Consider the following 16,307-nt stretch of genomic DNA (forward strand, 5'->3'; position numbering starts at 1 on the left):
GCAAGACAAAGTTACCACAATCACCAATTGCACTAAACCCAAAGACTTCTTCCTACAGCAGGTGGAGCTGGGAGATGGACCCAAGAGAGGTAGGAGAGCCACACTCAGGCTGGAAGCATCCCCCTTCCCTGACCTCTGCCAGCTCCCTTCACCTGGCCTGGTCAGGGCCAGGCAGCTTCCTGGGGTGAAATGAAGACCACGGGGTATGCAGGCCTGGGAGGTGATGTTGGTCAAAACTTTAGAAAGAATCTAATTAATTGCACACGTATTTGAACAATTTACTGTGTGCTAGGCACTTTCTTGGGGTCCCGAGCCAGTGGGTAGAAGGAAAGAGTAAAGGCCGCTGAGACCAGCACACTGACTGCTGTTTTTTGATCTTTTCACTGTATCCTGTGAGAGCCTGGCAGCTTTGAAACCCATTCACATACAATGATTAGGGCTCAGAGAGGGCAACCTCGTGCTCACTCTCACGCAGTTGGTTAGTGCAGAGCTGGGTCTACAAATCCACGTCTTTTGTGTTTTTGTGCTTCTGAAGCTATTTTTTAGTGGTGAAAGTAAGAGTGATGAATTTGGATTGAGCTAAAGGGAGACCTCTCTCTCAACTGAGAAACATCACCCTTTCGACTCTAAGCCGAAAATGCCTTCAGAGATTATAATTCAGGCTCCTCTCATTCACTGATGTTGGAAGGCTGGAGCCCAGAGGGGGCCCCAAAGTCCTACAAGCATGCTGGTGACCGAGACAGGACCAGAACAGGCATGAAGACAAGCTCGCAGGCATAATATAATTCTTGGGGGGGGGGGGGGGGGCAAAGGCGGAATGGGGGAGCCTGGGTTCCTTCAGGGACCCTCAAAACTACCCTCTTACATCGTCAACAGAACTTATTTTCCTGGAACTTGTCCCCCCACTGTAAAGCCCACTCCCAGCCTCTGAGGGGACCATCCTTCCTCACAGTCCCGGGGCCATCAGAAAACAAAAGCAAATGTACTTACTTGGTTTCCTGTCATCAAAGCTTGGGGCAGGGGCTCAGCTTAGATGCATGCTTTGGCTGGAGAGGTTAGGGCTTTGGAAGGCCCTTCAGAACATCTGCCGAAGTCCTTAGTTCTAGGACACCCAGAATCCTCTCAGCCTGGGAGACTCTTCAGGGAGATGTTCTTGGTATCCCTTTGTGTGGCTCTGCATCTGCTGTGGTCAGCAGTTTGTAGACCTGGGATGGGACAGGAGACTGGTGCTTCTTAGGGACCCCCCCACCCTGGACAGCCCTCCCAAGCACAGCCAGGCCAGGGAAGAAGGCCCAGGGCTCTTTGAGCTTTGTCATAGGGTCCTTGGGGCTCCCAGCTCACATCTGCAGGCTCTGTGGTTCTCACAACCACCCATTTCCTCTGACGGCATCACAGACCATCAAGGAGCCACCTTCCCCAAGTTCCTGTTTTAAGCAGCTGCCTTGTCATGATCCCAGAGGGAGAGGTTTTTCTCTGGTTTTGTGCCTTGGTCTTGCCTGAGGAACACAGAACTGAGGTAAATGAGGAGTTTCCCATTCTTACCTGACCATTATAATCATCTGACGTTCTTGTCTGTATCAGATTCCTGGGCTCCTCCTCCATCTTCTGAATCCAAGTCACCCGAGGAAAGCCTAGGAATCTGAATTTTATATACTCCAAGAGATGCCCTCAACTGGCTTTGGGGGAAGCACTGCCTTGGAGGGATGTGTCCTACCCTTTAATGTGGATAGGTATCCCTTGGGGATCTTGTTAAATCGCAGATTCTAGTTTGGTGGGCCTGGGGTGGGACTGAAGACTCTGCATTGTTAACAACTCCCAGGCAATACCCATATTGCTGGTCCATGAACCACACTTTGAGTAACAAGACCTGGATAGTGGTTCTCCAAGTGTGGTCCTAGGACAGCAGCCTCAGCATCATCTGTGAATTTGTTAGACATGCAAATTCTTGAGCCCCATCTCAGAGCTACTAGATCAGAAACTCCATTAGGTGGGGCCAGCAATTGCTTTCCACGAGCCCTCCAGGTGTTCTGATGCACAGCCCAAATCTGAGTGTCACTCAGCTAGGATAAAGAAATTTCTGACAGAATTGCCTTTGATTGGTGTGTTACCTTCAGTCATTATCTAAATAACCACACCTACTGCTGCCTTTCCATTAGGGGCTTAGTATTCCTGGAGACATTTTTTTTCTTAAAGATTTTATTTGAGGGGCGCCTGGGTGGCTGTCAGTTAAGCGTCTGCCTTCGGCTCAGGTCATGATCCCAGGGTCCTGGGATCGAGCCCTGCATCAGGCTCCCTGCTCCATGGGAAGCCTGTTCTCCCTGTCCCACTCCCCCTGCTTGTGTTCCCTCTCTCACTGTGTCTCTGTCAAATAAATAAATAAAATCTTAAAAAAAAAAGATTTTGAGAGAGTGAATGAGGGAGGGAGCGAGCACAAGCAGGGGAGGGGCAGAGGGAGAGGGAGAAGCAGACTCCCCTGCTGAGCAGGGAGCCTGACTCAGGGCTGATTCCAGGACTGTGGGATCATAACCTGAGCGCAAGGCAGAATCTTAACAGACTGAACCCCCTACCCCCACCCCCGAGACATGCTTTTTAACACAAAATGGCCCTGAAATAGCTCCTGACTCCAGCTCAGACTATGAAGCCTTTACTGGGGCCCTGCCAGCTAGGGCACACTCCAGCTCAGGTTCTCCCTTTCTCCCAGGGAAGGCTGGTTTGATACTTAACTCCATGGGTACTTGGTGTGAAGAGCTGAAGAAGCCAGAATGGAGACACATCCTGTGTAAGGAAGTTCTAATCAGGATGTTAGAATGGGTGATGGCCACTCAAGGATGTGGCCCATGGCAGGGAGGAGACGGAGCACAGGCCCACCCTCCTGCTCCTGTCTGCATACCATTCTGACGTCTGTCTACCTTCTTATCAGACAGGAAAGACTTTCAGACTGGCCTCAAGGTGAGGTCCAAGAAGCCACCTGAGAAACTCCCAGATTTGCCGCTTACTAGTTGTGTGACCATTTGTAGTTACCTCTAGGCCGGTTTCTCATCCATAAAATGGGACTAGCATGTTACCTCACTGGACCATTATTAGGAAACCTATAGGAAGGTGCAAAGGGCCCCAGCCTACAGAAGATGCTCAATAAAGGCTGAATATGAAAATGCATCGATTTTGGAAGAACTGGGAAAATTTTCAGGCTAGGTGACCTTGACCAAAACACTTAACTCTCCTCAGCCGTTTTTTGTCTGCACAACAGACCTGACCACTTTGCAGGGGTGCCATGAGAACTGGGTAAGATGAGTTATATGGAAGAGCTTTACACAATCATCTTGTATAGTCTGCCTGGCCACTTCCTTGACTCTCACAAGGCAGGCACCCGAGTGTTTTTGGACTAAACAGGGAGCAAGGAAATGAAAATGAAGAGAGGAAAAAGTATAGTATGGGCCAGTCAAGTGTAGTCAGTTGGGGCCTGACTCCCGGCACAGAGCTAAGGTGGGAAAGCAGGTGACCTGTCAGGTAAATTTATGAAGGCTGGAGTGATGTGGGTTTTAAAAGCAACTGTGACCATCAGACCACCTCCAGCTCAAGAACCATTATCCTGTATTGTCAGGAACTCAGCTTGGTGACCTGTATCTGTCCACGTGTATTTGCTTCATCTCCTCTCCCAGAACAAGCAGGTTCTATGCCATTTTACAAGTATCTCCCACAGACACAGCAACCTTGATGTACTATATGGTAGCAGCAGCCCCTGGATCATTTAAGACTGATCCAAGGTGGTGGCCTCCTGATACCACTGGTGGGTACAAAGAGAGCCATTTCTGGAGAAATACAGCCTGGCCTGTTTGAGGAACCCAGGCAAGTGGTTGCAGATTACTACATTGGGGTGGGACCCAGCAACCCCACATAGATGGCAGGGGTGAAATGCGGAACGCCTTTCTGAGACCTTAGCTCTCCTCCTCCATAAACCACATGATCACGCTTCTCACAATTTTTGGTTTGACAGGAATAGAGGTGTGTCAGATGGGCCTGGAGTTCAAACCTGGATGGGTTTACTGGTATGACCTTGGGCAAATTATTTATCCAGAGTCTTAATTTCTTCTTGGGTGAAATAATGATCAAGTATGTGAAAATGCCCAGCACAAAGCCCATATATAGTGACTTGGTTCCACCCCAAGCCCCAATGCATGGCTTGAAAGAAATAATACCAGGAATCGGGTAACAATGAGACATATACAGCTTTATTTAATAATCTGTAAAAAGTTGTACTCTGGCAGAGTGACGCATTCCCTATCTCGGCAGAAAGCGAACACTATGTCTGAAAAGCCCCTTCCTAAGACTCAGAACTGCGTAACCCTGAGCTTACATCTGATGCCCACGAGAGCGGGGCCCTTGCTGTGTGGCAGCTGGTTTCGTCCTCCTCCCAGCAATACTCTGGCTGGCTGTGGCCCCTCACACAGCAGTCCACTAAGCACAACTGTACCTGCGCACGCTGCCCTTAGAGACTGGCCCCTTCCCTCTCTTCTTTGAGAGTTATCTGTCAAGAAATCTTTCTGAGAAATGGGTTCTGTACCAATTTCACTTCGCTTCCACTAAGTCAGCTGAAGTCAAGGCTGCGCCTGTGACGCATGATATTCCGTTGAGGTCTGTGCCTCTTCGCCCAGCTGGTTCCTCACCATCCACATCATTTTCAGGCCATACCTCTCCTTTTTCAGAGCAGTGAGGGGTAGAGAAACACTCTTCATCCCAGACCCAGGAGGCACTTCTTGTGGATATCTGGTAAGTGGTATCAGACACTGCGGAGACAGCAGCTCTGCTCTGGCAGAGCAGAGGCCTGGCATGTTGTTTTCCACCTTCCTGTGCTAAGAGAGTGCAGTAATGATGCCACACTCACTTAGGAAAAACTCCATGTTGCATCAGAACCTCATCATTCATGGGCTTCTAAAAGAATATATCCCTCCCTTTTAGTTACAGAATAACATATGTGAATGCATTTAGACAGAAGGAGGTGGCTGGCCACGCACGCTGTCTGCCTCTCTATGTAACAGGCTCCCTTCTATTGGTCACAGTCAACAGTAAGCACGATCGGTTCCACATTCCTCAGAGCTGCTGAAGTCATTTTGCAAATCGTGTTGACCACTTCAGAACCAAGAGAATGCAGTGGCCTACCCAACCTAGAAACCTGTTCTGTTTATTTCCCTTAAAAACACCACTGAAAATGAAAAAGAAAAAAGGTCCCCTTTGTTTTTTGTGCAGAAGCTCTATAAGAAAGCATATCTAAAATCACAGAACTATGTACACACAAACATAGACACGCGTGCTCACACACATACATCAGGATCAAAGAATCTTGTCAGATACGTAGTTGGGAAAGCACGAGGAAAAGCTGGCAAGAGAAGATATGGAAATGTGATCAGCTAAGGATGCTGGAATGTTACAGTAATGGCAAGGAAGTGATTCTTGGTACATACAAAAAGGGAGGGTGGGCAGGCAGAAAGAATGATAAATCCAAGATACCAGAAAGTGTCAGTGGCCATGCAGGAGTTAAAGATAGATGCCAGTTTCCTGGATGAAATGTTATATTATGGAGTGGTTGTTTGGAGGAGGGTGGACTTGCATGGTCCAGGGGAGGAGTATCTGCTTAGCAGGACACCTCCATGGTCTGGTCTCTGTCCACAACATCAGGGGATTCAGAGGATTCTTGAGTTCCATCTGACTGATTGCTGGTGACAGATCGGCTGAAGGCACTTTCTCCAGAGCCGATGCTACTCGAGGTTGAGTGGGTTCGTGATCGGGCGAGCCGGGTCATGCTGGCAGATGGTACTGTAAGAAAGAACCAATGGGACTAGAAGATAGTACCCTGGCTAAGCTTAGCTAATCCAGAAACTTCACCAAAGGCTTTGTTTAGCTTTCCCAACCCATTTAAGGTGAGACCCAGGACAAGACATAGCCATCTCCATTTTGCATTATTTGCTTAGGTGAATGGCTATATGCAAGGCTGCTTTAATCCTTTGGATCTGGTTGGAATCTCGGCTGATTCTAGTCCACTGAAGAACATGGGGAAACCTAAGTCCAGAGTATAGCCTCTTAGCTATGCCCACGCCATTCATACAGTGATTAGGAAAGAGGCTTTGGGAACCTAAATAGGTAACCAAACCCTGCAGTGCATGCAAGACTAAACCAAAAGAAAGACAAACCACACCAAGTATGAAGGTGTTTCACAAACACAGTGCAAGCCCGATACAACAAGACTACCATCCGTGTCCACAGGCTACCCTTGCTACCTGGGGAGGAGACATGTACGAAGGTGTGGGTGTAGGAGAGGGCAGGTGGGCCTGGCACTGACCTCTATGCAGGCTGCAAGGTAAAGGATGCCTGCGAGGGAAGGGCTCTGGGAGTGAGTGTTTCACTGACCACTGTTATACAGCTGCTTTGATCCTAAGGTCCTTCCAGCTCGGCCGGGACACGGCCTTACCAGGCATAACCTCCCTGCCTATCTTCCTGAGGCACCGACCACTCCCCCAACTGTCAGTTCAATGCTGGGGTCAAAAGATGCCATCACCTGCTGTAGTCTTCCAGACACAGGATCTGGCACTCCTATTTAGAATCAAAGCTCCCCTGTGTCTGGGGTTCATGCAAAGATGAGTAGGTGGTGGTGGAAGAGGGGTCATGCCTACAGTTTCAGCTACTGCTGTGACCCTGGGTTTGGGTAAGAGGAAGCCTGATTATTACAACCCGCTCCTTTCTTCTGGGGAACCAGGGCTGGACCTGCAGGCTAACCCTCTTAGGGCACAACGAGCCCCGTTCTATCGGGCTCTCACTGCACAGGAAAACCGCGGACATGCTGCAGGCAGCCAATGCAGCCAGGAGAGCGTGGCTAGGAGGCAGGGGCGGGGCCAGCACGGAGGAAGGTACCTGACTCGGTGCTCAGGTGACTGAGCTGCACATACGGGACTGGAAGCAGGATGGACACAGGAAAAGGCAGGTTAGTGACCCAAGAGTGCCAAGTGGCAACCTTGGCTGCCTAGTAACACTGACAGAATACTCTAAGCTGGGGATGAGTTTTATTTTAAGGTCTCAGAGAAGAGTTGAGGCTGACTGATGTTTTATAAGCATCTCAGATGTTACTTCTCTCAACTAGTCGAGGGCAATTGTTTTCCCCTCCACTATAAACAGCCATCTGTTTTGGATCAGAAATGTGCTGGAAGATCAGCTATTTCCTAGGAAAGGGATGAGAACTGGCTAGGAGAGGGACTTCTCCTCCCAGTGAGCCAGAGAGATGTGAGTGTGGGCTCGGTTGGTAGTGGCTCACAGATGGGGATGACACAGCCACTCTAGACGAAACATACACAGTCTGCCTGCCAGGCACAGGGCTATACCCAGGGGTCAGCTGCTGCCCAGGCAGCTGTTCAACGGCCATTTTCCACACTTAAACCAAAGACAGGAAAAAAAATCATTCTCCTGGGTAAACAGCTCTGTACCTGGGTTGAAGAGTTTTTCTCCTTAAAAATTCCAAGAAAGGAGCAAGTGTGGATCGTCTGTGACAAATGAGAAAGCTCAGGGGTCTCACAATACAAGAGACCAGGACAGTGGCACACGATATGGACACATCCTTGGACTCGCTCTAAACTACTGTGCAAGTTCATTTCCTGTGGTGGGGCGGATGTAACTGAGGACACTACCCTTTTCTTCTGAAGTCTCATTTTGTTTCTCTAGGCCATGAGTCATTACCAGCTGAATTCAAATGCAAATCATAATTTCAGATTCACAAGCTTAGGAAAGCCTAAGCCTCAGTGGTTGAAAACATGGGCTCTGGAGTCAGACTGCTAGGGTTCTGCAGGTGAACTGTTACCCTGGGAAATGTGCTTAGCCTCTTTGAACCTCAGTTTCTTCTTCTATAAAATAGGACTAAAACAGAACTTACCTCTTAAGATTATAAACACTGAATGCCCAGCACAAGGTAAGTGCTTAATAAGTGTCAGCTAACCTTATGTATATGCAGAGATGAATGCTCCATAAACATTTTGGTTTCTACTTGACTTCAGGCTGGCTAGCACAGAGGTTATGCCCTGAGAAATGTGTGCTCCTCAGATGTCAAAATGACCCCACTATCATTAAATTTTTGCTAGAAAGAAGTTTCATACTACTCACTGTAGCCCATTCCCTGCAAAAAGTACTTGAAGGCCTCGGTGAGCTTTCCAGGCTGGGAGACAAAATAAGAAGGTATTAATCTTTGCACACACAGAGAGGCAGAATCAAATGAGTGCTTTAAAAAAAGACAAGAACAACAACAACAGCAACAACAACAACAACAACAACAAAGCCCCTCCTTACCTGCACTACTTGGGGCAGTCCACCACAGTCTGCCATCTAAAAGAGGAAAAATACGTAAGTCAGCTGGTACTTATCCTTAGGGGACATGCTCTGAAAATCCCTGAGCCCTTTCAAACAGGACAGGATTGAATTTTAGGTTCCTTAACTTAATGTTTAACTGCAACCAAGTGTAGGTTTCCTCAATGCACTCTTTTTTTTTAAACATTTTAGTTTGGGTTTTTGGTTGTTTTTTTTTTTTTTTTAAGATTATTTATTTATTTATTTGAGAAAGAGAGCAAGCGAGAGCACGAGCACTGGGGAGGGGTCAGAAAGAGAGAAGCAGACTCCCTGCTGAGCAGGGAGCCCGATGCGGGACTCAATCCCAGGATCCTGAGATCATGACCCGAGCAGAAGGCAGACGCTCAACGAACTGAGCCACCCACGCAGGTGCCCCTCCTCAATGCACTCTTATACGAAGACTTACATCCTAGAAATAACCTTGGATATAAATCTGAAAAGATTTATTTATTTAATACTTACTCATCAGTAAGATGTGGAGCCTGGCCTTTAGGTTGAGAATTCAGGCCCAGGTTGAGAATTTCCCTTTAGGGGTGACAGTGAAATTAACCACTGTTTTCAACTATGGTTCTGCCTCCACCTGAAGAATGTTACTTTCAGAGTCCTCAAACAGCATGAACCTAACTTCTCAGGGTACCATGCTTCCTAAGTTCCCTCTCAGCCCAATATTATCTTCATTCTACAACTAAGGGGATTTCTCCAATGAGATGGTGATGTTGAATTTGGCCAACTCACTTGGTCAGCCACTTTCCTCTCAAAGCTGGACTTGGTGAGGCTGTCTCTCACTTCATAAATATTTACAGCTGGTTATTCTCACTTTTTTTTTTTTTAAGATTTTATTTATTTACTTGATAGAGAGAGAGTGAGAGCGAGAGAGGGAACACAAGCAGGGGGAGTGGGAGAGGGAGAAGCAGGCTTTCTGCCAAGCAGTGAGTCCAATGCGGGGCTTGATCCCAGGACCCTGGGATCAGGACCTGAGCCGAAGGCAGGTGCTTAACGACTGAGCCACCCAGGCACCCCTGGTTATTCTCACTTGTGCAAGGATTTCTAGAGTAGGGTTTTGTTAGCACACATTGGAATTACCCAGAAGACTCATTAAAACTCAGATTCTTGGGTTTCTGCTCTAGAGATGCTGATTTAATAGGCCTGGGGTGAGGCTCGAAAACTTGAATTTCTTTCCTTTTTTTTTTTAAGAGACAGCATGTGTGTGGGGCGGCGGGCGGTAGGGGCAGAGGGAGAGAGAGAATCTTAAGCAGACGCTACACCTAGGGCAGGGCTCCATATCTCATGACCCTGAGATCATGACCTGAGCCGAAATCAAGAGTTGGATGCTTAACTGACTGAGCCACCCAAGTACCCCAAGAACTTGCTTTTTTTTCTTTTTAAAAAAGATTTATTTATTTTATTATTTATTTTTTAAAGATTCCACTTATTTGACAGAGAGAGAGAGAAAGACAGCACAAGCAGGGGGAGTGGCAGGCAGAGGGAGAGAGAGAAGCAGGCTCCTCACCGCAGAGCAGGGAGCCTGATGCAGGGCTCGATTGCACGACCCAAGCCAAAGGCAGACACCCAACCAACTGAGCCACCCAGACACCCTAAAGCTTTATTTATTTTAGAAAGGGAGAGGCAGAGAGAGTCCCAAGCAGACTCCGTGCTGAGTTCAGAGCCCAATGAAGGGGCTAGATCCCATGACCCCAAGATCATGATCTGAGCCAAAGAGTCGGACGCTTAACTGACTGTGCCACCCAGGCGCCCCAAGCACTTGCATTTCTAACAAGCTCCCAGGTGAAGCAGATTCTGCCGATCTGCAGAAAACACTGTTTCTAAGGCATGGCCAACCACGGGCCCACCCTCTTCCTTCCAGCTATTACTTATTCTGTACACAGTATCCTATTCAGGCTGACTGGAACTTAAAAAAAAAAAAAAAAAAGAGCGATAGGGGCACCTGGTGGCTCAGTCAGTTGAACATCCAACTTTTGGTTTCAGCTCAAGTTATAATCTCAGGGTTGTGAGATTGAGCCCTGCCCAGAGTGTGGAGTCTGCTTAAGATTCTCCCTCTCCCTTGCCTTCTGCCCCTCCCCTGCTCACACTCTCTCTCTCAAAAAAAAATAAACCATCATTTCTATTCACTAGCATGAACACTTTCTTTGAGGGGGGGACTGTTATTTAGCAGATGGGAATGCCACAGAAGGCACAGGAATTTGAGGTTAATGGGACAATCCCTTAAAATTCTACAAATAATATCAGGGACAAACATTTACCCTGATTAAATATACACCTAACTGGCAGAGGCTGTATTTTCATGAAGTTTAGGAGTCAAAATCTGACATAAAACAACACATGCAGAGAGAGAATATTAGGAGAGACTATTTCCAAGCTTGATGCCTATCAGGTAGTTGGAGAGTCAGTTCAATTATGCTGTTGCAGTGGGCATTTTGCCCAGAAAAAACTACATCTACAGCTACTACAGAGTTCAGTTTTGTGCTTTCAAAATACTGATTCAAACCTGTACTGAAAAACTATTTGAAACCATATACTTCTAAAATAACATCCCTATTTTGAACCAGTTCATCAACTACCTAGACCTCAGCACATTCTGCGTTCTGTCACCTCAGAGCATTAACCTCAGGTTCTATTTCCGGGAACGATGGCCTGCTTCTGGTGACAGCACTTCCCTTTCAAGCCACTTCAAAGAGAAAGGGAAGAAAGCAGAGGTCTTTCAGGCTGAGAAAGTAGCAGTAAGCAACATAAGATCAGCACTTAAATACAGTAATCCATATTCAAATCAAGGTGTCAGGCCCCTGAACATTTTACTACAGGCTGTAGAAAAAAACAAGGTTGACACTCTTGCCTGGGGTACAATGAAAAGGGAGAGAAACCTGACACTAACTAGAAATTCAGTAAAAGAGTTGCTCTCTATTTGCCCTAAGAGAAAGAAAATGCACCCACCCTCATATTAGAATGTTATCGGAAGCTTCCTAAACAATACAATGGGACATAGCATGTAAATAATTTCCATTCATCCTAATTCTCACAAAATTAAATAATGCTTATGAAGTTTTTAATGACATGCTTAGATACTGATGTCAAAAAGTTGAGGAGGGACACCTGGGTGGCTCAGTCAGTTAAACGTCTGCCTTTGGCTCAGGTCATGATCCCAGGGTCCTGGGATCGAGTCCCGCATGGGGTCCCTGCTCAGAGGGGAGCCTGCTTCTCCCTCTGCCTGCCACTTCCCCTGCTTGTTCTCTCTCTCTGACAAATAAATAATTAAGTCTTAAAAAAAATAAAAAACAAAACCCAGACACAGGGCTGTAAATATCCTGACCTTAATGATATAAAAAGTGTACAGGAGGAGCGCCTGGGTGGCTCAGTCGTTGAGCATCTGCCTTCGGCTCAGGTCATGATCCCAGGGTCCTAGGATGAAGCCCCACATCGGGCTCCCTGCTCGGCGGGGAGTCTGCTTCTCCCTCTCCCACTCCCCCTGCTTGTGTTCCCTCTCTCGCTGTGTCTCTGTCAAATAAATAAATAAAATCTTAAAAAAAAAAAAAAAAGTGTACAGGAAAAAGACCCCAATTTTTTTTTTTTCTTTTGGAGATGAGCACAGGAGTTGGGCGGGGAGAGGGGCAGAGGGATAGAGAGAATCTTAAGCAGGCTCCACACCCAGCACAGACCCCAAGGTGGGGCTTGATCTCATGACCCTGAGATGGTGACCTGAGCCAAAATCAAGAGTTGGATGCTTAACTGACTGAGCCACCCAGGCGCCCCAAGACATCAATATTTTTACCAGAGGGGAACTTTGGATGTTAGGATTATGGGTAATTTCTATCCTTTACTTTTCTCTATTTCCCAATATTCTACATTGAGAATATATTCAGGAAAAAGAAATTTAAAAAAAATAATCAGAGAGAGAGAGAGAAGCTTTCCTTCTTTTTGGGCAACTATTCCAGAAATAGAGTATTTTAAGCCATGTATAATTTACTCATAAATCTATTGGCAATGAGGAAAGAAAGCACCTTACCTTTAGCAAAGTTGTATTTACAGGGTTCAGGCGAGAGTTGCATTCAACCTTAAAAAAAGTAAAGATAAAACAATTTTATGAACCGCTAGAAAAATAAGAAATAGCTTGGCATGAGAATGATCTTCCAAGATCAACAGCTCGGTTTGGAGATGGCTGAATCAGTCAAAGAAATTACCAAAATACAAAGTAAGAGATATATGATGTACTTGGTATCTGATTATTTCTGAGTAAATCTAAAAGTCTGGCTAATATCATTTTCTGAATCTGTTGCGAGTATTTAAAGAACTGTATGTTGAATCTAATTTCTCCTACTGGCTAGGAGAACTTGGGGGCTAATTACCTATTTTAAAATGTGAACTGGACCATAGCCCTCACCTGCTGGGGTTCTGATGGCTTCCCGGCACAAATGGCCCTGACCAAGCCCAATCCCCACTCCCCTTATACCTTCCCTATACCCTGGGTTTGCCATTCTGCACACCCTCTTTTCTGACTCAAGGTCTTTCACTATTCCACCTAAATACTGACTACTCTACGTTTTTTTTCTTTCACAGCAGTTATCATAATTAAGAATTACAACCTTTGTGTTTACGTGTTTGGTATCCTATACTCTCATACCCATGAAGGCAGAGACCTCAAAGAAAAGCTTTAACCTCTAGGTTCAGCAATGTTTTATGGCTAATTTAATCAACAAAATCTCTCCTTTTACACATGCTTGCCAAGCATACACACACAAAACACTGCTAAGAGTCTGGAATCCACTAGGGTGAAAACATACAGTACAAGGCTGAATGACATCACTTCAAAATTTCACAACTGAGCTGAGTATAGAAGGATGAGCAGGATTTCAAGAAACACAGTAAAAAGAAGGGGTGGGTGTTTGAAGTTTTCCAGAGTCAGGGGGAAAGCATAAGCAAAGAACCAGGAGATGTGAAGTGGATGTACAGAGCACGTGTGGGGTTACAGAGGTGTGGTGTGAAGATGCACTGCAAGGTAAGTCTGGGAGGCAGACTGGAGTTGACCATGGAAGGCAAGGAGCCATGGAAGGTTTCTGAGGTAAAAGGATTTGTTTTAGTAAAGTAACCAGCAGTGGCCTGTATGACAGACTACAGAGGCAATGAGCCAGTTAGGGAGTTATTAAAATTACCTAGGCAAGAACCAGTAATCCAGCTGAAATCTGGGGATTGCTGATGGGCAGGTATACAAAACTCTTCTATAACCAGGGGATGATCTAAAAACCAGGATCACCAAACCAGTTTTTGCTCTACACAAAGGACAATGCAGGCAGTGATCAGCAAATATACCAGTGTACTACAGAATAGCATTAACTCGAAACTGTAGAATTTAAAAACTGGATCCCTAATTGCCAAGCACAGTGCTTAGAACATAGTAGATATGCAATAAATATTTTCAGGAAGAATGAACTCCCCACATCTGGATTTAATTTAATCAATCATGCTTTCCTTGGTTTACCACTGTGTAACTTCTATAACTCTGTAAGAAGTCTCCATATCTGGTAAGCCAAATGCAATGGTTGTTTTTTTTGACATGTCTACTCTCTCCCTAGCTCACCAAATGCAGACTCCATCTTATTCATTTTTGTATTCCCCATAGCATCGAGCAAATAGGGAAAAGCTCAAAAAATGAGGCTGAATAAGTGAGCAAGAATAGCAAAAACGACCAAAACTTAAGGAGCTCCTTCCTGCTCTTCCATGCATGGATAGTCCTCTAATCCCTACCAATTTGTGGAATAAAATGCTAGCTCTCACAAGCTAGAATCTGTCTGGAAGAGCATCTCCTTTGTGATACAGACAGGGCTCCTAAGGTTCTTACCTATAAATGCTGAAGATGAGGAAATCAGAAAACAAGACCTTGGCCAATCTATCTAGTCATGAAAAATAACTGGAAATGTTGCTTTAAGTCCATGCAAGTTTAAAAAAATAACTCAGCTTATCAGAAAATTCTGATGAAGGGTATTTTCTAAAAACAACACTGTTTTCTTATTTTAGGTCACATGTTTATGGAGAAAAAAAATTTTTTAAAATAATATCTACACCCAATGTGGGGCTCAAACTCATGACCCCAAGATGAAGGGTCACATGTTCCACCAACTGAGCCAGTCAGGCACCCCTGAAGGAATGTTTTTGATAAATATTTTTGTAGCATGTATCTCCACCTTTTTAGCCAGAAAAGACTGACCTTTATAAATCTCCTTCATGATGAATTGGGATCATCACTATAACTTTATCACCTTTGGGGAATTTTTTTTTTTTGTAGTCAAGGGTCATTTACCTCTGTGCTAAAGCCATGCCATGTATTTTATAACAGACACAGAATGTCTTACAGGATGATTCAGGGAGGTATGACTATATCATTACATTGACCTCACCTTATACTTACCCTGCCCCATTAACTTTCTCACCTATGTCTACACCCCTGATTAACTACTAGAATCCCTTTCCCAAAAAAGCCTTACTCCCTAATGTTTTTCTCTAAACAGAGCAGAAGTGAAGGCTGCCAAAGAAAACCAGGTAATCTCACACAGATACCTCTTATATTACATATACTGTGGGAAAGACAAGTAAACGCTAACATACGTGAAAAACTGTCAACTTCATTTGTAATAAAAAAAATGCACATTAAAATAGTGGGACACCATTTTTAACCTATTAAATTATTAACAAAATTTAAAAATCCAATGCTGGACAAGTTGCTGTGAAACAGGCACTCTCATACACTGCTGGTGCCAACACACTACTATGTCCTTTCTGGAAAGGAATTTGGCAAATGTCATAAAAAATTTTGCAAAGGTTTATGATTTTTGACACATTAATTCCACTTCTAGAAATCTATCCCAGGGAAATGATAAAAAATTCGATACGGATGTTCAATAGCTACATTATCAATGGTGCAGAATCTGGTATCATCAACTGGAGAATGAGGTTAAACAAAGGTACATTTACAAGACTAAATATTATACAGATGTACTGACTTCATAATATGGAAAAAGGCTATCAAAAATGCTATCAGTCAGGGCGCCTGGGTGGCTCAGTCGTTAGGCGTCTGCCTTCGGCTCAGGTCATGATCCCAGGGTCCTGGGATCGAGCCCCGCATCGGGCTCCCTGCTCCGCGGGAAGCCTGCTGCTCCCTCTCCCACTCCCCCTGCTTGTGTTCCCTCTCTCGCTGTGTGTCTCTCTCTGTCAAATAAATAAATAAAATCTTAAAAAAAAAAAAATGCTATCAGTAATCAGGTTTCCAAATCTTTTATGTTTAGTATCACCCGGGGTATGTTAGAGGAAAAGATAATAGTTTGTTTACCTTTGGGTAATGGGATTGTAATGTTTCCTTGTCATTCTATTTTTAAATTTTTTCATATTTTCTAAAATGAGCATGAATTATTTTTACCAGTGTATTATATACTTGAGGAAGAGGCAGAGAAAAGCATATAGGCTCTCAGCAGCCTTCCAGCCTGATACAGTTCCAGATATATGGTGGCTGCAGAAGGCTGAAGAGCTGTCGGAAATCTAATAAGCAAATGGTGTTTAGTTATACTACTTGCCACAAAGTGAACTGCACCACATAAAGCAATCAAAGATAATACTGACCCCTTCTGATAAAATCTAGTGGTTGATGAGGAATTCATTTTCTAAACTGGGTAATAAGGAGCAAACCCTGATAGGTGTAATCAGAAATAACAAAGACGACCATTTACCAACTGTTTCTAGTGTGCCAGCAGGGTGCTGTATACATTTTTTTTTTTTTTTTTTTTGGAAGATTTTTTTTTTTTTACAGAGAGACACAGCGAAAGAGGGAACACAAGCAGGCGGAGTGGGAGAGGGAGCAGCAGGCTTCCCGCGGAGCAGGGATCCCGATGCGGGGCTCAATCCCAGGACCCTGGGATCATGACCTGAGC

The 16,307-nt window shown here is 45.2% G+C and overlaps 1 protein-coding gene across 5 annotated transcripts in view; it reads right to left on the reverse strand.

Annotated features, from left to right (window-relative positions):
* Positions 1 to 4,208: 4,208 nt before the first annotated feature.
* NDRG3 (NDRG family member 3) overlaps positions 4,209 to 16,307 on the reverse strand; it is a 75,068-nt gene continuing 62,969 nt past the window's right edge. For 2 of the 5 annotated variants that reach the window (XM_044918794.1, XM_044918797.1), the window contains 5 exons: positions 12,398 to 12,445; positions 8,323 to 8,358; positions 8,140 to 8,191; positions 6,904 to 6,942; positions 4,209 to 5,811 (listed from right to left, as the gene is read on the reverse strand). In XM_044918794.1, coding sequence (XP_044774729.1) covers positions 5,630 to 5,811; positions 6,904 to 6,942; positions 8,140 to 8,191; positions 8,323 to 8,358; positions 12,398 to 12,445 — 357 coding nt within the window. In that variant the 3' untranslated portion in view covers positions 4,209 to 5,629. The remainder of the gene's footprint in view (positions 5,812 to 6,903; positions 6,943 to 8,139; positions 8,192 to 8,322; positions 8,359 to 12,397; positions 12,446 to 16,307) is intronic. The other 3 variants (XM_021688976.1, XM_044918796.1, XM_044918795.1) reach the window with 2 other exon arrangements.

Source organism: Neomonachus schauinslandi, chromosome 10, assembly GCF_002201575.2.
Source record: "Neomonachus schauinslandi chromosome 10, ASM220157v2, whole genome shotgun sequence".
Lineage (NCBI taxonomy): Eukaryota > Metazoa > Chordata > Mammalia > Carnivora > Phocidae > Neomonachus > Neomonachus schauinslandi.